The sequence below is a fragment of the Lissotriton vulgaris genome, chromosome 2_2 (assembly GCF_964263255.1).
Source record: "Lissotriton vulgaris chromosome 2_2, aLisVul1.2, whole genome shotgun sequence".
NCBI lineage: Eukaryota > Metazoa > Chordata > Amphibia > Caudata > Salamandridae > Lissotriton > Lissotriton vulgaris.
This window is the reverse complement of record NC_141688.1, coordinates 12,761,484-12,783,662: the sequence shown is the minus strand read 5'-3', so window position 1 is coordinate 12,783,662 and position 22,179 is coordinate 12,761,484. Positions and strand designations below refer to the sequence as shown.

Below are 22,179 nucleotides of genomic sequence, written 5' to 3'. Positions count from 1 at the left end.
GGGGCCCTTTGTGAATCGGCCCTTAGGTGTTCAAAATCACATATCACAGAGGGTCCTATGGCATCACTGTCCTCGGATAAATAGTCGTGAATACGAGAGACAGCTTCCTCTTCTTTGCTGCTCTAGCAGAAAATACATTTCTCTTTGTCATTCATCTTTTTCTCTTCACCATTTTAATTTGCTCCCTGTAACAATATTTCATACCTTCAATATGCTTTACGGGGTTAGGGATACATACAAAATTGTAGGGGTGGCACGCCTGGACTTTGTTAAAATTGGCATACCCCTGTATTGTCCTTTCCCCAAATCAGCACATATAGCACTGGAATTGTCCCTTTTTAATGCGTTATTGTTTTTAGCTCATTTATTCCAAAATTATGCTTTAAATGCACGTTTGATTTAATCTTTTTCAAAATGTGCACAGGGCAGAGGAACCTATCTAAACCTTACTATGAGGAAGGCTCCCTTGCTGAAATTCAGATCGGGTTTAACATCTGACTTTTTTCGCAGTGCCAGTTGTGGATGGAGCTAATAGAGTAAGTGGGTGGATGCAGTGGGTGGATCCAGAGAAAAGTAGGTGTGGCCTTCGACAAACATTTGAGCACCTGCACTTCAACTTTTACAAATGAAGCACTGCCTAAATGTTCATACTTTTTTATGGCCATTCCCTTATGGGTTCCAGTTTCCTTCATTAAAAGGCTTGATGGAATCATTAGTAGATTTTTGGGGGGCTATGGGCTGGCTAAACATGCAATACGTTTAATTATTAAACTCCCGTACAATCAAGGGGGTTTCTTTTCCATGACTTTAAGGTCTACTTTTGGGCAGCGTTCGCTTAACTTCTCTGTAGTCTTCTGGCTGTTTGTATTTGGGACCCAACAAATTACTGTTTTTGTTTTGCGCTAGGAGCCGATTCTAGATTGTTCTTGTACAGACTTTTGTATCCTAACTACTTTAAGCATGTTAGATTTAAGTTTATTAAAGACATAGTAAATATATGGTGGACATTTCCACTAAATATACCTTTTTCACTTTTGCATCAGGACACACCTTTGTGGGATAATCTATTAATGTAAAAGTGCAACAATTTAAAACTATATGTTTCTCCTGCCCTAGGCTTCAAAAATTCTGGGCTGGTATGACACAGCTTTCTAGTTCTTATATTGGTTATGATATACAGTTTACGCACAAGGAAATCGTGTTAGGCTATAGGACGGTGATGATCCTGAGTTGTAGCAGATGTTATCTACAATTATTATTACGACCAGGCTTTGCATTGGTAAAGCTTGGATCTCCCCATTATCCCCTAGGGTAATCTAATAGTAGGCTACTTGACGGCAAATCCATAAACTAGAACTCGCTTTGGATAAATCTAGGGGGCTCCGATTTACTAAAGAATTTGATTGAATTTGGGCAAAATTCAGTTAGGACTCCTATGGTAACGTAAGCCTCAGGAATGGAAATCACTCTCCTTAATCTTCAGATTTAGTGATGAGTTTTTTTCTGATCCTTGTATAGCTTTTAGATTATGGGTCATGTTCGTATTATTGGTATTATTTATTTACTATGTTGTTATCTACCTATGCATCTATATTTCTATTTACGTATTTAATTAATAAAAAAGACAAAAAAAAAATGAATGAATGAATGAATAACTGTGGTTTTGATCGTCCATAATTTAGGCAGACAGTGCCACAATGTGACAGTCTTTCATAAGTGCTGCTGCTGAATATTAAGTTCCTGTACTGAGCACAGAAACCACTGGCTCAAATTAAGCCCTGGACCTGCAACTTCCTACAGGACACTCACCAATGGATGATGTGCTTCTTGTTAATTGGTCTGGTTGAATCTCTCACCCGCTTTTAACATATTTTACCACTTGGGCACATTTTTAAAAGCCTAACCCCAGGCTGAGACAGGTTTGAGAAGTGGCTTGCTGCTTTGTATTGTAGTGATGCACCTGAAGTGTGTCTTATCATTTACACTCATCTGTCTTTCCATTTAGCCTCTGGTAGAGAGTATTGATGTGCTATGAGTACGTCTCCAGTACCGCACTTAGAAGGTGCACAGCGCCAAAGGACCTACAAGTGTCTCCAGCCAGCATGGCACACAAATATTTATTATGTGGATTGTAGGCAAAGTTCTGAAATTGGTCACTGCTAAATGTAAGTTTCTGTTACTGCTAAATAACCACTGCAGTTTAGTGAACAAGTCTTGTTTAGTGGAGGTAACGATAACTAAGACAATCCATTAAAAATAATGTGTGTCAATACCTAGATTCCAGGTGTGCTTCCTGTTCACAGCTAACTCCTTATTCCACCATTAGACTTTACATTAGTTGCCTGGGCGCTGATTTAGGGACTCTGTTCTGTGCATTCTATCTTGCCCACCTAAATTAAAGTTACTAGATACTAAGAGACTCCCTATCACCAGGAACACTATTTTCCAGTTGTGAGGTTTTTGTTAAGAACCAGGGGCCGCATTACACATAGTTCCCCAAGGGCACAATGGGCAAGTGTGGCCGGTTTGTGCACCCCCTTCTGTAATACCGCTGACATTGGTGCACTTGTCGCATTAGGGACATCTTCTGGGGGCGTTTCCTCTCACTTTGACTTTGCACCTGCATCCATAATACATAAATTCCCTTAGGAAGGGCACTAACATTGTGACACTAAAAGGTAGCGTACTGTCAGTTGGCCCCCTGAGAGAAGCCCTCTGCATGTGTAGAAGGGGTCCCATGGACTCCCCAAACAATCCATTGCAGGTGGGTGCAATAACTCACTGCACCTGCCTGCAAGGGGATCTCTCTCCCTTCTTCAAAGTGCAAGTGGGTTACTGCCTGCACTGGAAACATGTAGCAGCTTTGAAGCAGCCACTCCGTATTTTACTGCAATGCTCCCATGGGGACAGGGTGAGTTTGCACCTACCCTTGGGGCATCGCATTAATTGTAATAGGGTTCACTCTGCCTGTTTGCACACAGCGCACCTGTTACTAATATGGGCCCTGGTGCATGATGGGCTTGCAGTATCAGCCCAATGCTACATTATCTTTTTTTATTTATTTAATACATTTTTCTTGATAAAAAATATAAGTGGAATATACATTTGGCATTTTCTTTATATATAGCCCATTTGTGCTTGCTTTTTCTTGGCTTCCCCCAGGTAAGAAGGGGGGTGGAGAGAAAGAGAGAAAAAGGATAGAGAGAGGGGGGGGGGGTCTATTGGGCTTTCTTCAGGTGCTCGTCGAGTGTGCTCCACATGTGTACTTTGGCGTTATGCTCCTTAGAGAAGTTGCCTGTGATGTTGTCTGCTCCTCTCAGGAATGTGACCCAATTAATCCATGTTTTAAAATTAGCTTTGGCAGTGTTCTTCCAGTTAGTCAGGATTATTTTTAGGGCTGCTGTGAGCAGCAGGTCTAGTAGGTCTCTCTCTTCTCTGCTGTTTAGGTTTGCGGTCAGGTGTTCTGTTGCCAGGCTTGCAAAGCTGATTGTTAGGTCTGCTTTGAGCATGTCGTTTAGGAATGCGTTGATCTGCGTCCAGAACTTCTTGACTTTCACGCATTCGAAGATGAGGTGTTCGAGGGTTCCTTCCTCCTTCTGCCAGTTCTAGCAGTTGCCTGATTCTGCGATGCCGACCTTGTGGAGCCTGGACGGGGTCCAGTAGGCCCTGTGGAGGAGCCAGTATTTGGTTTGTGCTAGTTGTGGGGTGACTTTGTTTGTTGTTGCTGAGCTCCACATTTTTGCTCGTTCTTTTTCATTTAGCTGCCTGCCTAGGAGTGTTTCCCATGAGTTTGTTGTTTTCTTGTTTTGCGACAGTGTGGATGGGCTCAGGAGCTTATAGATCTTTGCAGTTTGGTGGCCTGTTGAGTTTAGGGTTTGCATGTATTTGATGATGCCTGGTTCTTCTCTGTGTAGGTTTGCTCTGGTTATGGCAGTTTTGATCTTGAGGAAGTTGTAGAGCTCTTGGTTTGGAAGGCCATGTAGTTGTTGTATGTTTTGAAATGTCAGCGGCTTTTGCTTGGTTTGCATCTGTTTGGGGAGGCTGATTCCTTTCTCGATCCATGTTGCCCCTTGGTATGTTACTTTTGTGTTGAACCAGATAGATTCCCATGTTGTGCCTCTCAACTTCTGCATCATTCGCCTGTCTATTTTCATCAGCGCTTCCCTGGTGTGTTTCAGTATTGGGTTGGACCTTAGGGGGTGTCTGTTTGCTGTTAGAAGAGCTGTCGGGTTGAGGCCTCCCAGGAAGTCTTTCTCCACCTCTAGCCAGAGTGGTTTGTAGGTTTGGGTGTCATCTATCCAGGCCATCCCCTGTCTTGCCAGGCATGCTGTTTGGTATGTTTTGAAGTTTGCCAGGTTGAGGCCCCCGAGGTCTTTGGTTAGTCTCAGTTTGAGTAGGCTGATTCTGGGTCTTTTGTTTTTCCATAGGAAGGTGTTTATGAGTTTGTCCAGTCTCTTGTGGAAGCCTTCTGTCATTGGGAGTGGCAGCATGTTTAGCGTGTAGTTTATCGCCGGTGTTATCATCATTTTGATCGTTTCTATCCTTCCCCACCAGCTTATGTATTTTGGCGACCATAGTTCTAGTCTTTCTTTTATTTTTTTCAGCAGTAAGTCCTCATTAAGTTGTAGCGTGGATGTTAGGTCTCTCCCAAAGTGTAGTCCTAGGTATTTGAGTGGTTTTGTCTGCCAAGCCAGGCCTGAGTCCCCGAGGACCTCTCTTGTAGTGTGGACGTTCATTGGTTTGCACTCCGATTTGTCTTTGTTGAGTTTGTACCCTGAGGCTTCTGCGTACTCTCCTATTGTGTCCATGAGCGCTGTTATTGACGTAGATGGGTTTGTGGTTGTGATGAGGATGTCGTCCGCGGATGCCGCTAGTTTAACTGTCTTCTCTTTGACCTTAACGCCCGTTATTCCCTTATTGTCTCTAATTTTTGCTAGTAGGGGTTCTAGTGCCAGCAGGAAGAGGCCTGGTGAGAGTAGGCATCCTTGCCTGGTGCCTCTTCCTAGTGTGAGCGTTTCGGATGTGCTGCCGTTCGCCACTATTTTTGCTTTGGGTTTGTTGTAGAGGGCCATCACCATTGCTATGTATTTCTCCCTTAGACCGAATCTAGCCATGCAGTTCCTAGGGAACGGCCATGAGACTCTGTCAAAGGCTTTCTCTGCGTCCAGCGCTATCATGACCGCCTGTTCGCTGCTCTGTGTTGTATGATTGATTAGATGGCATAGTAGCCTTGTGTTATCTTGCGATAGCCTGTTTTTGATGTACCCTACTTGAGAGCTGTGGATGATGTCTGGTAGGACTTTGTTTAGTCTATTGGCCAGTATCTTCGCGTAGATTTTGCAGTCGACATTTATTAGCGAGATGGGTCTGTAGTTCTGCGGGTACTGAGGGTCTTTCCCCTCCTTGGGGATTATTGTGATTTTGGCTTCGCTCATGGACTCTGTCATCTTGCCGTTCTGTAAGCAGGCCGAGTAAGTTTCTGACAGTAGCTTTTTTATGTGGTGGCTGAAGGTTTTGTAGAACATGGAGGTGTATCCATCTGGTCCTGGCGCTTTGTTCTGTTTTAGCTGGCTGATTGCAGCTTCGATTTCTTCTTCCGTTATGTCGGCTTCGAGCGGGCTTCTCTCCTCCTCTTTGAGTTCTGGCAGGTTGGTGTCATTTAGGAGAGCGAGTCCTCCGTCTCTGCTCAGGTTCTTATCCTCGGAGTATAGTTCCTGGTAGAACTGTCTAAAAACTTCCAGTATTCCTTTGTTCGTTGTTTGGGATATGTTTGTTTTGTCTGTTATTGCTGCTATTGTATGTTGCCTTTGTTTAGCTTTTAGGTAGGATGCCAGCTGTTTCCCTGCTTTGTTGGCTCTGCACAAGTTCACAGATTTGAATTTTGTCAGCCAAGAGCCTGCTCGTTCGCTCAGAATCTTGTTCAGTTTGTATTTCTTTTTTGTGAGCATGGTGAGTGTGTTCTTGTCTGTTATGTTTGCGCAGTGACCTCTTTCCAGTGCTTTTATCTCCTCTTCTATCTCGGAGATTTTTTTGTTCCTGCTTCTGTTCATCCTTGATTTGATGTTGATCATTTTACCTCTTAGTGTCGCGTTGAGGGCGTCCCAAATGGTGCTCTTCCCCACTTCACCGTTGTCGTTGTGTTCAAGGTAGTCTCTTAGTGCTTCCTTGATCTCTTTCACGTTTCCTTTGTTTTGCAGGATGTCGTCATTTAGTCTCCATCTTCTCGTTGGGTTCTCGTTGTGTCTGCCGCTTAGAGCGAGCGATATGTGCGCGTGGTCAGAGATGGTTATTGGAGCTATCTCCGTTTCTTCTATTAGGTGCGTATGGTTGTTGGACCTCAGTATGTAATCGATCCTGCTGTAGGAATTGTGTGGGTGTGAGTAGAAAGTGTACTCGCGCGCCGTTGGGTGCTGTAGCCTCCATGGGTCCGCTAGGTGTTGTTTGATGCATAGGTCTTTCAGGGTGTTGTTGTTATGGGAGTTGTGACTTGGTCTGATTGGGTGCCTGTCCGTAGCCTGATCCATCGTCTTGTTCATGTCTCCTGCTACGAGCAGGAGGTCTTCCTGCGGTATATCAGTTAGCTTGCTGTCCACTTCTTGCCAGAACCGTTTGTCTTCAGAATTTGGTCCATAGATGTTGACTACATGTATCCGGTCGTTACCTTTCTGGACTCTTGTTATCAGCATGCGTCCGTCTTCGTCTGCGTTTGTCGTTTGTATGGTTAGGGTAGCCCTCTTGCTCAGGATGGTTATTACTCCACGTTTCTTCCCCTTAGCTGGCGAGCATAGTACGTTTCCTATCCATTTTGCTTTGAGTAGCTTTGCTTCTTCCTCCGAGAGTTTGGTCTCTTGCAGCGTGTATATGTCCCCTTTTAGTTTGGCCAGGTGCTCTAATATTTTCCTGCGTTTGATCGGATGGTTCAGGCCTTTAACGTTCATGGACACCACCTTTAGGTTCGTGGTTAGGCTAGCCCTTGATGAGTCTGTCATGGAGGTGCCATGCTGTCGCTGGTGTTTCTATCTTCTTTATGTTTTAGTGCTGGCATGTATGTCCATATTCTGTGGTGTGCCTTGTGGCCCCCCCCCTCCGGGGGCTGGAATGTACGAAGTGGGGTGATAGGTGAGGAAAAGATATAGCAAGGAAAGAAAAGGGACATTCTAGTTACACAAATGCCTACTGTCTCGTCTGCCGTCCTGTCCACCTGTCCCGCCCTCCCCCTCTGTCTGCCCCCCTCCCTCCCTTCCCCCCTCCCCCCGCCTGTAGAAAATCGGGTGTGCGACAGCAAGGGTCCTCACACTCCCCCCCCCAAGTCCTTGCATAGTCTCTTTTGCTGAGTTTGTTCATGCGCAAAGGCTATCCGCCTAGAGTGGAGGGAAAGAAATGCAAAAACATTCAAAGGAAAAGGATATGGTTGTTGTTGTTGCCCCTTCTCCGTCGTTCCCGTCGTATTCGGCGGCTGAGGTAGATGCGGTTGATTGTGTGTGCGTTTGTTTGAGGTAGATAAGTTCGTTTGAGTTCGAGTCAAAAAACAAAAAGTAATAAATGTGGGTTCCACGCCTTCATCATATGTCCTTTCCTTCGGCTCCGTCTGAGGAGGCTCTTCTCTTTGCTCCTGGGCTTTGTAGCTCCATTTCTTCTGGGACTGGGCCTTGCAGGTATCTTTGTAGGTCGTTGGGATCGTCAAATATTCTGCTTCCGTGCCTGTCCGTAATCTTCATTTTTGAAGGCCCTGCAAAGGTGAATGTGATGTTGTTTTTGCGCAGGTTCTCTCTCTGGGCTAGGAAACCTTTCCTCACCTCCACTGTTAGCCTGGAGAAGTCTAGGGTGATCGTTACCTTCTTCCCGTTAATCAACATTGGCTTGCCCTTCCTGGCCACGGCGAAGATTGCGTCTGTATGATTGTCTCTTAATGGCTTGCATATTATTGGTCTGGGAGTGTTGCTGTTCGCTAGTTTCTTTGCTGATATACGGTAGGCTTTAACGATTTCGAGCGGTCTGTCAAAATTGAGACCGGTCAGTTTGGGGATTATGTTTTCCAGCATTAGGGCGCACGCCCCTGGTGTTTCCTCCTCATCTTCGGGCGCTCCCAGGAGTCTTATATTCCCTTTGCGGCTTCTGTCTTCTTGCTCCGCCATGGATCTTTGTAACGCTGTGGTTCTCTTTATCACCAAGCCTAGGTCCTTGTGAGTTACATTAGCGCGGTCTTCAAGCTGGCTTTTCCTTTTCTCCGCCTCGTCAATTCTGCCGTTAGCCCTGCTTTGCTCAGCTCTGATTGCTATCAGTTCCATATGGATATTGTCCACTGTCTTTTTTGTGGCCTTTGCAAGATCGTTCCCTTCTGTTATCTTCCTCAGTAGTGTGTCCAGTGTGATAGCTTTGTTGCCTTGGCCGCCGCGCTCCTTTGCAGGTGAGGCAGGTATGTCGTTTTTGCTCTTTTTTTGGTCATTTGTGACCTGTTTACCATCTCTCTCCGCCATGGCGTCGAAGCCTCTTCTAACCTGATGCGTTTGGGATCTCCCTTCTGTTAGTTGTTGTTTTGCGGGTTCTTTTTTTGGTCCCTTATCTTCTTTGTTACTTGGGGTGTTTGTTGCTGTTAGGTTGCTGTCCCTGAATCTGGGTGGCCACTTGACCACTCTGGTCTTTGTCCTGGATTCCGCCAGCCTCTTGCGGTATCTCCCCCTTTGCGTCTTCCCCTCTTTGTGTTTCCCCCGGTCTTTACTTCTTTCCACTCTGTTGCTACTGCTGGGGGGGTGCCAACACGCTGGTTGCTGTTGAGCGCGTTGTTCTGCTTGCTGGCCTTACTTTGGCCGTCCCTTCTACCTTGCCTCAGCGTGGTTTTGGCGCCTCCCTCGTTGCTTCCTTTCCCTTGGCGTGCGTCTATTTGGCAGTTTGTTGTTTGTACCTTGCTTCGTGTTTTCCGTGTTTTCCGTTTCCCCAATTACTGCCCGCTTGCCCGCCTGCCCGCCGCCGTTCGCTGTCTAAAGATGGCCGCCGTCGTGCGTGAGGATAGCGTTGCATTGCACACGGTTCTCCGCTTGTTGCTTCGTGGTACGATGTGGTCGGGGGTTGCGTGTGAGCGGGCGGGTGTTTTTTTGGCCAGCTGCTTCGGCTTAGCTACGAGCCCTCTGCTCCTGGAGTACAGTCGCTGCAGTGCCGTACTGTTTCACCCCCCAAAGATGGCCGCTTGTTTACTTCTGTGCCCTTCCCAAGATGGCCGCCCCCTGCGTCTGTGACTCTCCTGGTGGATGGCGTGTAGTCTTTGATCGTCCTTGGTTAGGCAGGGATTGGATCTCTGCTGTGCGTCGCAGGCTTGTTTGTAGCCGGCGGGGATGTCTGTTTGCTTAGGGCGCTCTTGCTTGGGTGTCGCCTCCGTTATTCGGTTTCCGCTTTCAGGGGGCTCTTGCGCATCTCGCCTCGACCCGTAGCTTTGCCTCGTTTCGCCACCCCCTCCGCGTCTGCTGACAGGCTCTGTGGCTTCTGGCGGGTTTTGAGCAGTGCGGTAATTACTCGGTTGTGCAGGAGTCCGCCTTGTCTTGTCTTACCAAGATGGCCGCTACTAGCTTCGCTCCTACCTAGGATGGTTGCCTTCCGTGTTTGTCTCCTTCGTTTCCTTCGTGTCTGGTATTAGGGTCGGCTTGGAGATCCCTCAATACTTCGCATACGGGGGACGCCAGCGGCGGAAGTTTGCATGCGGCGCTTGCGGTGTCCGCCTTGGAGCGCTCTTACTTGGTGGCTTGGCGGTCTAACGTCTCGGGTTTCTCCTCTAGGAACTTGCCGCCATCTTGCGCTTCCCTCTTCCTTTTTTCCAGCCGATTTCCTTTCTCCTCTGTCCGCCTTCCCAGTGGATGTAGCCGGGCTTGGATACGTCTGACGGGTGCCCCTTATGTTCATGCACCTCTCCTTATGCTCTTTATCACGCTTATTGGCGTTTCACTTCTCCTGCTCGCCGTTCGTTTGACTTGGGGGTCAGGAGCTCCGGACTTAGGTCTGCTGCCTCCTTGCCATCCAAGCCACGCCCCCAAAATGCTACATTATCAACCTTGGTTTTTACTATCTCCCGTCCCTAGCTTGAAACAGCCTTACAACTTGCAAAGCGGTTCATCACATCGGTCAACACCGTGGGTTTATCTGAGGAAAGTAGGTTTCTGGGAAAACTGACACATAGCAGAGACAAGCTGCATGATCAACTACCCGAGTTCCAAAAGCTACAACCTCTTGGTGTTCTGCCTCTGTAAATGTTCTCACCACTTGGAATCGGTTTCCGGTGCAGCTGTGACGGGCGTGATCGGCTTTATCTTTATTATCAGGCTAACTGCAACCTTCTTTTACTTGGTGTTTTTTGTCCCTATCTTGTTTCTACAGGATGGCTATTTCCGTCTGGTTATTGTTCATTTACAATATGTTTCTGTGGGTCATAATCTAGGAAATACAAAAAAATCTACTAAATGAGATTGAACCAAGCTTCCCGTTTGTAGAGCTTACATTTGACCCAGCAAAGGGGAGGATGCAGACCTACCTTAAATGTGCTTGGGAACGGGTAAGGTCTGCCTGAGAAGAGTAAAACACCCACTTCCTTGCCAAATCGTGAAACATTGGTAAAGACTTACTTGTTCCATAGACCTTTTAAATCTTCTGCTGTGCTGACATTATGAATCTGTATATATATTTTTTTAAACTGAGAGATAGTAAGTGAACTTTAAAAAAAGAAATCTTTGCAAATCCCTGCGCGTTCTTCTTCTCTGTCCTCGATGTGATTTGCTTCACGCATATACTAATTGGAAGGCCAACACAACCTACACGTGCCATTTACCTTTCATATGTCACTTATGTATTATCTTACTAAATTGTAAACAATCAAAGCTCACTCCTCGCCATCTATCGAAGCATTATACCGAGAGTGTTTTTGCAACATTTCCAATTGCAGACAGAAAACGTTATGACTTTGCGTAGTTTAACATTTTTTTCGCTTTTCAAAATCTTCATGAAAATCAAGAATGTTGAAAATTTGTGTTGCACCTAATTCTATTTAATAGTAGCAGAATGGTATCACATAAAATATACCTTGGTGAAAGTACCATTCTTCTCCCAATGCATTTGTGCATAAAACGGATCTGAAAAAGGTAAACTTGAAAAGAAATAGTTTGCGTACATTTTCGAATTTTTGATGAGTTAGAGTAGAATGAAAATACTCTCACTGTGAAACAAAAACAACGTTACTATGTGGTGAAAAGATTTGCGTTGAAAAAGCAAACAGCGAAATTTAGCAGACTTCACAAAAAAGCATAACAAGTGTATTTTGGCAAAATGTTACTAGTAATAATAAGTCATGCTCTCCTGATAGTAACCCCATTGGTTGTCCAAAGCAACCCCCATCGCCTCTCCTTAAGAGAATGGAACAGTAATGTACACATGTCTGCATCGAGTACCTACATTTCTTTGTATCGGCATGTATGTCATTCCTTGTTTATCCGTCGAATGCGACAATGGAGTGCCTAGGCCTGAAAGTCACATTTTCATTTACTTGCTGGACGAGTTCACATGGCACCATTACCAAGTCCCTCTCCTGGGAGACAGAGCGAAGCTGCAGTGGTGTTGAAGTCTCCCAGAAGTCCGCATTTTTCTTTTCTGAGCTGGCAGTTGTTTTGAAAGGTTACTGGTATCCCATCTCCCTCCTGGTGGGTGGTTAAAGAAGCCAGTAGTTGGGAATCGAAATGCAGAATTAGATAAATCTACTGAAAATACGTTTTGTGCCACACACTGCTACTCGGCGTGATTGAAGAGTCTTTATTTTATGCTGCCAAGGTAACAAGACAAAGCACAGTGCCCAAACCCTAGCATGACTGTTAGAGCAGGGTATGTATGTATTTAAAGCTAGATTCATCAAAGACCCAATTTGCGAGTCTTTAATAGCGATTTATAAGAAATCGCTATTAAGGACTTGCAAAACGGGATTCATGTAGGAATTGCCCAAAATATTGCGATTCCTACATCTTCCTTATTTGCGATTAGCAATTAGCTAATCGCAAAAAAGATAGCGATTTCAAGGGTGCCAGGGGTGTCCAAAGGACACCCTGTAGCACCCCTGAAATGCAAATTTACACAGGTGTTGCGCACACAAATGTCCAAAGGACATGTGTGTGTGTAACATGCAACAGAGAGAAATGCACTAAAGTGCTTTTTTCTAATTTTTCGATATTTACCACGAAGTCAGACTTCGTGGTAAATAGCGACCAAATATTGCGAATTCGCAATTTCAAATTGGTAATGAATTGCATTTAAGGAATCTCTAATAGAGATTCCTTAAGTCCAATTCCTCGCAAATATCCGATTTCGCAAATAGCGATTTTTGCATTTGGGATGATGAATCCCAAATGCAAAAATTGCACTCGCAAAGGTCCAGATTCTGAGAATCTGGCCTTTGTGAGCGCAATTTAGCTTGATGAATTGGCCTGTTAGTCCTCTGTTTGATGCAGGGGAGCACAGGATCAAATACTAGAAAAAGTAAACTGATGAAACATTAATATTGTACCACCCGTCGAAAGGGCTGGCACAACTCAAGACACTGAACCATGGTTTTCATGAAAGTTCGCATCTAAAGGAGCCCTGCAGAGGGAGGAAAAAAGGCGGTTTTGGTTATCCAGTCTTCATTACTAGCAATTGCCAACAATAGATTGGTTTGGTGATGCCTCCTTGGGCACGAGACCTAATGTCACTTCATCCATCGGATGGGTTCAAACTAAAGCTTGCAGTTTCTGAACCCTCAGCCATAATGATAACATGCCTCAAACAGCTAATACATCTTGATTCAAGTCAAGGAAAGCTTTATTCGATTGTTACTGTACCAATCATAAAAGCTCAAGATAAAATCAAAAAGTATACTATAATATATTTAAGATGCCATAAAACCATACGAATACAAATTTGTCATGAAAAAAAACAACAACAAAACAGATGTTTTCCGCAAAGGAGGTGCCCAGGGTTTACAGAGCATCAAATATCATGTGTTTTTGCTGCAGGATAGCCTTCTAGAGATACTTTGTTACTCTCCACCCAATGTGCTCATCTTCCAAGAACTGAAGCCAAATAAAAGCTGGACGGAATTGCCTTACACCTTGACATGTTGTGCCCAATATTTCATTGTTTTTTCTTCCCAGATTCTGTACATTCCAGCTCCGGGTGTCCACCCTGCTCCCTTTAAATACCCCTGCAGCCCATAATCATAACCCACCCGTACTCCTTAAAATACCCAACACCCTTAAGCACTAACCCATCTTAACCCTATAAATATACCCTGTACCCCAAAACCCAAACCTATCCCTAAACCCTAATAATACCCCTGTGCCCCAAAACCCAAACCTAGCCCTGAACCCTATGAATACCCCTGTACCTCAAAACCCAAACCTACCCCTGAACCCTAAAAATACCCTTGTACCCCAAAACCCATACCTAGCCCTGAACCCTAAAAATACCCCTGTACCCCAAAACCCAAACCTACCACTGAACCCTAAAATACCCCTGTACCCCAAAACCCAAACCTAGCCCTGAACCCTTAAAATACCCCTGTACCCCAAAACCCAAACTTACCCCTGAACCCTAAAAATACCCCTGTACCCCAAAACCCGAACCTAGCCCTGAACCATAAAAATAACCCTGTACCCCAAAACCCAAACCTACCCCTGAACCCTAAAATACCCCTGTACCCTAAACCCGAACCTAGCCCTGAACCCTAAAAATACCCCTATACCCCAAAACCCATACCTATCCCTAAACCCTAAAACTACCCCTGTACCCCATAACCCAAAACTATATCTGATCTCTTAAAATTCCCAAACACCCCAAAACATATACCTCAGTACCCCAAAACATATACGCCTATACCCATACTTACCTTATCCAAACATTGTAAAAAAACATGCTTTTACCATTCATGCATTTACAACGATTTTCGTTGTAAATTTATGCGTGGTAAAAGCATATAAAATGCAATGCCATGCGTTATAATGGCATTGCGGAGTCATGGTACTTTCATAATGAAAGTATGAGGAGTGATGGTATTTGGAAAGAAAGTTGCAGAATAATGGGTGTTTACCCTCCCTTGGGAAGTACATTGGTGGCACGGCGGCCCACACCTCCAGCAACATACTCATATTTTTTCACCACCGATTTGAAAAATGCACAGGTCTCTCACATTGATGGCCAGCACCGACATACACTTTTAGACACACCTCCCGCCACAAGTTCTAGAATTGCGAACTTTAGAGCTGGGCAGCTATGTTCGAATCTCGGCATCAGCTCAACATCCTGTGATTCCAGGCAAATCTCTTTGTCTCTACGTGCCTACCACAAATTAATGTGTTCTTCTGTAATGTAAATTGTGCTCATGCCATGTTGTCGAGTTTGCGCTATATAATATTGCAAGGAAAAATAAAGTAGGGAAACTCGAGTTCACACACTACTGAACGCACACTCTTAAGTGCATCAGCAGTGCACTGTGAATCGGAGCGTTTCACAGGCCTGTCACAGATAAGAAATGCTATCAAAACGAAATCCTACAAAACAATATACTACTGGCTGGCAGCAATTCATACCCGTACAACGTCGGGACGGGCTGCTAGTCTTTAATAAAGTGATTTCAGTTCAGTAAGGTACATATCTCCTAAAGTACAAGAAGGGTTGTGCTGATATTCATTTTGACACAATATCAGTTCAAGATTACGCACCATAAAGAAGTCTGTACAGTATCTCAGCCCTTTCCTTTCTGATTTATTGGACATGCTTGGGTATTCGTGTCCAGAAAGCTATCATACAAGCTTAAATATTCAGGATCTAATTTATGAGGTTTTGCCTTAGGGCACTCTTAAGTGCATCAGCAGTGCACTGTGAATCGGAGCATTTCACAGGCCTGTCACAGATAAGAAATGCTATCAAAATGAGAACCTACAAAACAATATACTACTGGCCGGCAGCAATTCATACCCGGACAACGTCGGGACGGGCTGCTAGTTACATATAAAGTTGTTCCACTGGATCTTTAAGGCCCCATCCAGACCCAAACTATTCTTCATAATGTCCCTATTTAACTTTGTCTGCTCTTTGGTCCAAATCATATGCCAAAGGCGTACTGCGTCCAATCTAAAAAGGTCAGAAATAAAAGGATGACCAAGCTCCTGGTGACAAACAGAGAAGGACGTGCTCTGAGGAGCAGATAAAATGTACTGCAAGAAGGAATTTTCCACCTACTGCAGTGGGAGAGTATTAGCGAAGCCCCCCACCCCTGCCCCATACATAGTGATGCACTTTACTTTAAAAATTTGCAAAAGTTCCCCTGGCGGCTTCTTCCCCAATTTCTTAGCAAAAGATCCTAGGGCTGTGAATTCGCTTGGGACCAGGCGTCATTCTGATTTAATAAAATGCCCAGATATGAAAAGTTCCTTGTTGTGGCTAACTTATTGCCATCCAGAAACATTTCCCTTACTCTCTGAGTCCTCTTACCGCATCTCATGACAAAAGTTTTAGAAACATTAATACTAAGTCCCAGATCTTTTATGAAGTCATTGAAGCTGTCTAGGACCCTCTGCAGACCATTTTGTGTCCGCACCATTAAAACTGCATCGTCTGCATATAGCTGGGCTGGGATAGGTCGCCCTCCGGCTTGAGGAAAATCTTGTTCCTGCCTAGTCAGTGCTTCGCCAAGGCCATATATATACAAATTAAAAAGGAAGGGGGCCAGGACACAACCCTGCCTGACCCCCCTCCTAATGGGGAAAGAATCAGTATGCTCCCCTTCTATGCCATATCGAACACTGGCTGAGGCTCCATTATACAGTTGTTGCAATAACACTATTATGTTTTGGTCAACCCCTAATGCTGTCAGGACCTCTCATAGCCTCCAATTGCCTTACGGAGTTGAAAGCCGCGGTGAGGTCCACAAACACCAAAAACAAACTGCCCTTTTTTGCTTCTGTGTATTTGCCAATCAAAATAGACAGGTTTACGCTTTCTTCTGAGGTGCCTAGCCCTTCTCTAAAGCCACCGTAAGTCATACAATACCTGTTTGTCTTCTCCCCGGTCTTGCAAGCGCTCCAAGATGTTGCAGCCCACCACTTTTACCATTGAATCGAGAATGGAGATTGGTCTGTAGCACCCTGGGTCATGACGATCACCTTTTTTAAATATTGGGATAGTTATTGATTCAGCCCAGGTCTTTGGTATTGATATTCTAAAGCTGGCATTTATAACTTGAGTTAGTATTTGACCCCAGATGGAGATGTTAGATTGGAATCAATCAACCGGCACTCCGTCTGGTCCCGACTGTTAGAGAGCGCTCTGTTTACCTCATCCAGTGTAACCTGCAGCTTTACACTACCTGGCTGAGAGGTGAGAGAAGGGAGCTGTTGTGGATCAGATGCTCCTTGCCCATTATAAACCTTAGTATAATGGTTAATCCATACCTCCTCCAAAATTGCGATCTCAATTGTTGGTCCGTTACAGTCTGATAAAAAGGGAACCCTTACTGCCCTCCAAAATGCTGCACTGTCTTTCAATAAAGCCGCTGTGTGAAGAGTTTCCCAAGCTTCCTGCCACGAGATACGTTTTCTATCCATGATGGCCCGCTTGTACTCTAATCTAGCCTGTCTCACTCGATCAGGGGATCTATGTTGTCTCTGCATCTCCTGTTTCAGGTTAGTGTGTGCTTGTGTGCAGTGTTTATCAAACACCCTTATTCTTTATGGTTATTAAGATGTTTTGCAGTTAATAAACTCCTGATCTCATTACATATAGTTAAAAAAGACTGTATAATGCTGTTACAGGGGGATGTCTCATTCAAACAGATGTCAAAGGATAATTTGCTCTTCTTTAGTATTTTAGTAATAACCACCACTGGGTCCACTTTGGACCAGCGTACAGAAAATCCATTTGTTCTGCTCAGTTCAAGGTTGCCTGTTAACTGAAGGTTTTGTTGGACCTTCTTAGCTTTACGAGGAGGAATTTTATCCTCCAAACGAAGTGGAAAGTGGTCACTCATTGGGTTATCACCGACCTTAAAAGAGGAAACCCTGAGTGTAAATGAGCATGACACTAACATAAAATCGATTGTAGATGCTAATCCTCTTCCGTTAAAAGTACATGGCATGGGTACGGGGGGGGGGGTAGTAGATCATTCACAAGGCCCAAATCATTCATATACACAATCTCAAAGTCAAAGTCAAAAAGTAACTTTATTTTGATTGAATTTACAATCATAAAAAGTACATTTAAAAACAAATATTTACAACAATTTATAAAAAAATTTCATTTACTCAATAATTACTGAAGGAAGCATAGCACTATGACTCGGAACATTGAGAGATCATTCAAATTCAGCTAAACATTGACACTCTATACAGAGATATAATAGCATAGTAGTCATTTGCACAGAAATGGAGTCTTAAGGGGCAGTAGCCAGTATTTGGGAATGGATTTTCAAACAGGCTTTGAGGTAGCAGGCTACAGTTTTGGCAGTAAACGGAGTATCTAAGTGCTGAAGTGCCAAAAGAGCCGGTCTGCATCTTCTCAGTCCTAACTGTCGGAGAAGTGGGACCAACCAGCGTTTACGCGGGGTCTCATAAAAGCTGCAGAAGAAGGTTACATGCAGGGTTGACTGGCGAGTGTGTCCATCACATGGACAGCTAGCTAGATGACGTGACCAATCAGAGGGCACAGGCAGTGAGACAAGACGATAAAATAAATCAAACCGAAATCTGGTTAAAACATATCTCTCATAATTGGACAGAAAAAAAGACAAATAAGGTTGAATGCCATAGGAGGATTGAATCATCGTTAAATGAACATTTGACTTTTTACCAAGTTCTGAGCTCAAACGTAAATCACTTAAATGGGCGACACATAGTTTCTTCAAAGCTTTTCTTGGTATAGCCAATAGTGATACAGGGTCAGGGAAATATGCAGGGCAATTCAAATCATTCAAAAATTTCAAAACATATAACAGCCAGGGGATCTTTTTCCAATAGGTCAATGTAAGACAATCAGATATTAGTGACCTAGTAAGATGACATTGCTCCTGGGTCCATATGCGATGCCAAAGGAGAATCGGCTGGTATCTAATGATGTCAGTTAGATACTCCCAGCCGAGCTCCATATGGGTGCCGTAAGTAGAAGCACTTCGGGGAAGGGCTAGTATGTATTTAAAAAAATCGTTTTCGGTAGTTTGAAGCTTATTAGCGGGCGTATAGCCCCATACACCAGCTCCATAAGTGGCCACGCTCATACATTTGGCTTGGTAAATCTTCAAAATTACGGCAGGGGCGGGCTTGCCCAGTTTCCTTGAAAATGAAGTAAGCGCCGATGTTGTGCGTTGAAACTGCAGTCTCATTAAACAGATATTCCAGTGGCGTGTGACAGAAGTGAGTGTTGCACCCCCACCATCATTCTCAAGTCCACATGTTCTGGTGTCTACAGAATTACATATTGCACAGTTAAAGTCCCCCATCAGAATAGTCATACAATCAGATGTATCTGCATTGCAGATATCTAACAAAGTCTCAGATAACTTCCCAACCACGGTGCTAATTTCCCCAGGTGGTGCATTGTTCTACAAGTTGGCCAAAACTATGCTCTGAATAGGGCCCAAGGAAAACTCTAAGGTATGATAATAGGGGTCCCCGCACCGAAGGCTTTATCTCCGATTACCAAACTATTCGAAATGTAGGTACAGAGTCCGCCCTTAGGTCTGCCCCTAAACCCTTTATTGCAGCAGTATTAAACGTCTTAAAACCGTTGATGTGGATTCGGTCCAGTAACCATGTTTCCTGCACTCCCAATATATCAACTTTAGCTATAACTCACGCCAGGTAGGGTCTTGGGTTTTTGAGCGCATCCCCGCTATGTTCCATGAAGTAATCCTCCAAGTGGGGTCACCGGAATTGGTAAAGAAAAACAGTTGGCAGCACGCCTGAGGGGAGGATCTGACCCTAGCCTCCTATCTCCTGTGGGCTAGTGCAATATACACATGGGTCTGTTTGTTGGTCCTAAAATACTGGGTCACCACCCCTTAAAGTTGGATCAGGTTTCAGCTGCATATGCGGTATTCTTTTCACTTGCTTACAACAATCTAAGCTGACCACTTGTTCTGAGAGACCTTCTTCTTGATCCAAAACTGCCTCACCACCTGGTTCTAACTGCTGGTTATTATGAGTTAGTCAATCGATCTCCTCTAGGTTATTGAGGGGATAAAAATAATTATTAATCGGGACAGCATAGCCGAACCGCAATGGCCCTGCTGAAAAACCCTGCTCTTGTGGAAATCGCTGAGATCTAGGAGGTTGGTAGAAGAAACCTAATATAATAAGCTCATCATCCTTGATCTCACAATGGCCTGACCTCTGCCACCCCATGCCCCAATGTCCTCTTGCTCATGGCAAACTTCTACTGTTTGTTCACATCACAGACAGTCCCTTTTTGAACCAGAGTTACCCACTGCCATCTAATTCACTCGAGGGCAAGACTGTCCCTGTCCTCCTCCGGACCTCATTTTACATGACTGCAGACTTTAAAAGTAGCACAAAAACCCTATAGACAAGCTTCAAAGACACTTCCTTCAATGTGACAGGGACCAAGTGCTACTTAACTATAGGCGCATTGATGGAACAAGTTCTCTTCTGCCTGTCCTTCGCACGTCAAAAGACTGTAGCCTGGGAGATGCACAGCCCAAAAGATCAGAATTAGCATGGTTAGGAGGAGGAACGGGGCGTGGGGGGATCTTCTTGCTGTTGTGACTGCTGGTGTGTGTAGGCGGGCTCTCTGTTGCATATTTGCACAGCACCTGCATGATGCAACAGGCATCTCTCGGGCAGCACCCACCAACAGCTGAGGCACCCGCAGGCCACACCACATGCTACTTTACCTTAAAGAGCCTCCCTCCAGTGAGTGAAAGCTCATGCTCACCCAAACCTCAAGTCAGTGTTGGTAATGGTAGCATTATTGAAAGAGATCTCAGCACAACTGACCCCTGGGAAGCAGAAAGTGTATTGGACGTGCCACATACTGCTCCAAATGAGCGATCCCTGGGCATCCGGCATGGCCTAGAATGAACCTGGGAGATTACTTGCTACATCCTTTCCTCAGAAACACTACCAGAACTTGAGCATAGAATGACCTGTCTACTCATTATTTCTCTACAAGGCTCACCTTCATATGGTTACCCACCATACTTAGTTAATCCCTGATAGGATGAAGGCATTTTATGTAACTCACAAATCATGTTGTGGGTAATAAGAAGGCAAACACTTCAGAATCCACCCTGTCCTTGTCTCTCACGTGGAGCACTGAAGCTTCAAAAGATTTACAGGAACATCTGGACCAGCGGTCCTAACCTGGTTGTACATCTATCCCTTAAGGCCCGCGACACCCACTCAGAGGGTCTGTGAATTATTTGAAAATTAAATAATTTGAACAGATTAATAAATTATATGTGAAGATAAATTGAACATTGAAACATACAAAGCACTCTTGATGTGAAGGAATTTAACATTGGAAACTAGAAACTAAATTGGTATCCTTATCTTGAGTCATTTGAGCAAAGCAAGTAGACCAAAGAGAATTCAGTATTGCCTCAAATGAAGCACTGTGATGCGCTAACAAAAAGAGTAATTTGCATTTGCAATGCAATCGGTCTTGCCTTTGGGACCTTATATGTATTTAGCTATGCAGCATATTAGCCCAGGTGCTGAAATATCTACTGTTCTTTAACATGGAGGTAAAGCAAGCACCAGACTGCGTGACACGCCAGGTATGGGAAAACATGGAGAGTAATTTTGCTTTTCAGCGGGAAGGGGTAAAGTCCAAAGCTCTGTTTTTAATATAAAATCATGGCCTTCGGGGGTCGTATCACTGAAAATACAAGATTGGAAATAATATTAGTGTCTATGGGTGCTCTTGGAAGACAATTTCTATGAACTGGAATCTAGAGAATGCTAAAGTGATTCTGGTATTTTACCGACCTCTGCTGGTCGTTTTCTAATAAGAAAGTTATATAAAGACAGTTGCCAGAAAAATTTTAAAAATAAGTCACTAAGCAGAAAGCAATTCTGGTATCTTACTGACATCTACTGGTTGTTTTTTATGAAGACCGGGAATTTTTTACTGTTTAACTGCCTTTTTTTAACGAAGTGGAAGCAGACAAGTCCCTGGGCTGATCTCAAGAGCCGACAGAGTACATACACATATAAGTATATACTAAAGTATATACAAGAGGTCTTGAATGCTCAACCTAAAAATGACTACTTTTTGCATGTTATTGTTTTGAATTAAAATATGTTGTAAGTTATGTAAATGATGCATACTTGTTTCTGTATTTTTGTATATTGCTTTGAGTTTAAAGTCATAGAAATTTCTTAGATAGGGGTCTCCGATTTCCAGTAATGATACATTAAGGATCTAAAGGTTAAGGGCAGCTGACCTACATATTCAGACATTCAGTAAGAAACTGGACATATCACTGCTCATATCCATCACAGCGCAGGCACATCAGATAGTTGGGTTCACCATCCCTGCCACTGCATTAGATGATTCTGGTCATGGGAAGAATTGTATGGAGGAGGCAGGTTTTTTGGATATATCTGTGCACAAGAGGACTCTAGCACTTTCTTCCTCTCTCTTCTTCTGCAGATGCTCAAGGCTACGTGACCTGGGAGGTGCAGCGCTATGACGGCTGGTACAATAACCTCGCCCATAACAGCAGAGGAGCTGCAGGTGGGTCCAGATGTTTTCCCAAAAATAACAAATGCAAAACAATATTCATATGTACCGGTGCTGCCTGTGCAACCTACTTAACTTCTAAAACAAAAACAAAAAGGTTTGTTCATGTTGTCGGTAAGTAGTTTTCTCAGTAACATTATGTTTGGATGGGGCAGTAGTGGGCCTAGAAATGCTGACTCAGATTTGCCTTTTCGAAGAAGGCCCTTGAGGATAAGATATGTTAGGGACTCCTATGTACATATGTATTTATAACAATGTGTTAAGGAAATTTTTTCTTAGTGGCTATGGCATAGATTGCTAAAAGATATATGACAAGACTGTACTAAATACATGCAAGAGGTAAGTGAACTAATTTGGGACAACACAGCTCATGCTCCACCCTCACCCCTTAAAATCGCTTTCTTTCCAATTCTTAAGTCTGGC

The 22,179-nt window shown here is 44.1% G+C and overlaps 1 protein-coding gene across 3 annotated transcripts in view; it reads left to right on the top strand.

The window, feature by feature from the left end:
- The window catches only part of LOC147728937 (dual oxidase 1-like), a 992,769-nt gene that overhangs the window by 292,525 nt on the left and 678,065 nt on the right, over positions 1 to 22,179 (top strand). For 2 of the 3 annotated variants that reach the window (XM_086959175.1, XM_086959176.1), the window contains one exon: positions 21,667 to 21,750. The exons of the other annotated variant lie outside the window; for it this stretch is intronic. In XM_086959175.1, the coding sequence (XP_086815301.1) occupies positions 21,667 to 21,750 (84 nt within the window). The remainder of the gene's footprint in view (positions 1 to 21,666; positions 21,751 to 22,179) is intronic. 3 annotated transcript variants of the gene reach the window in all.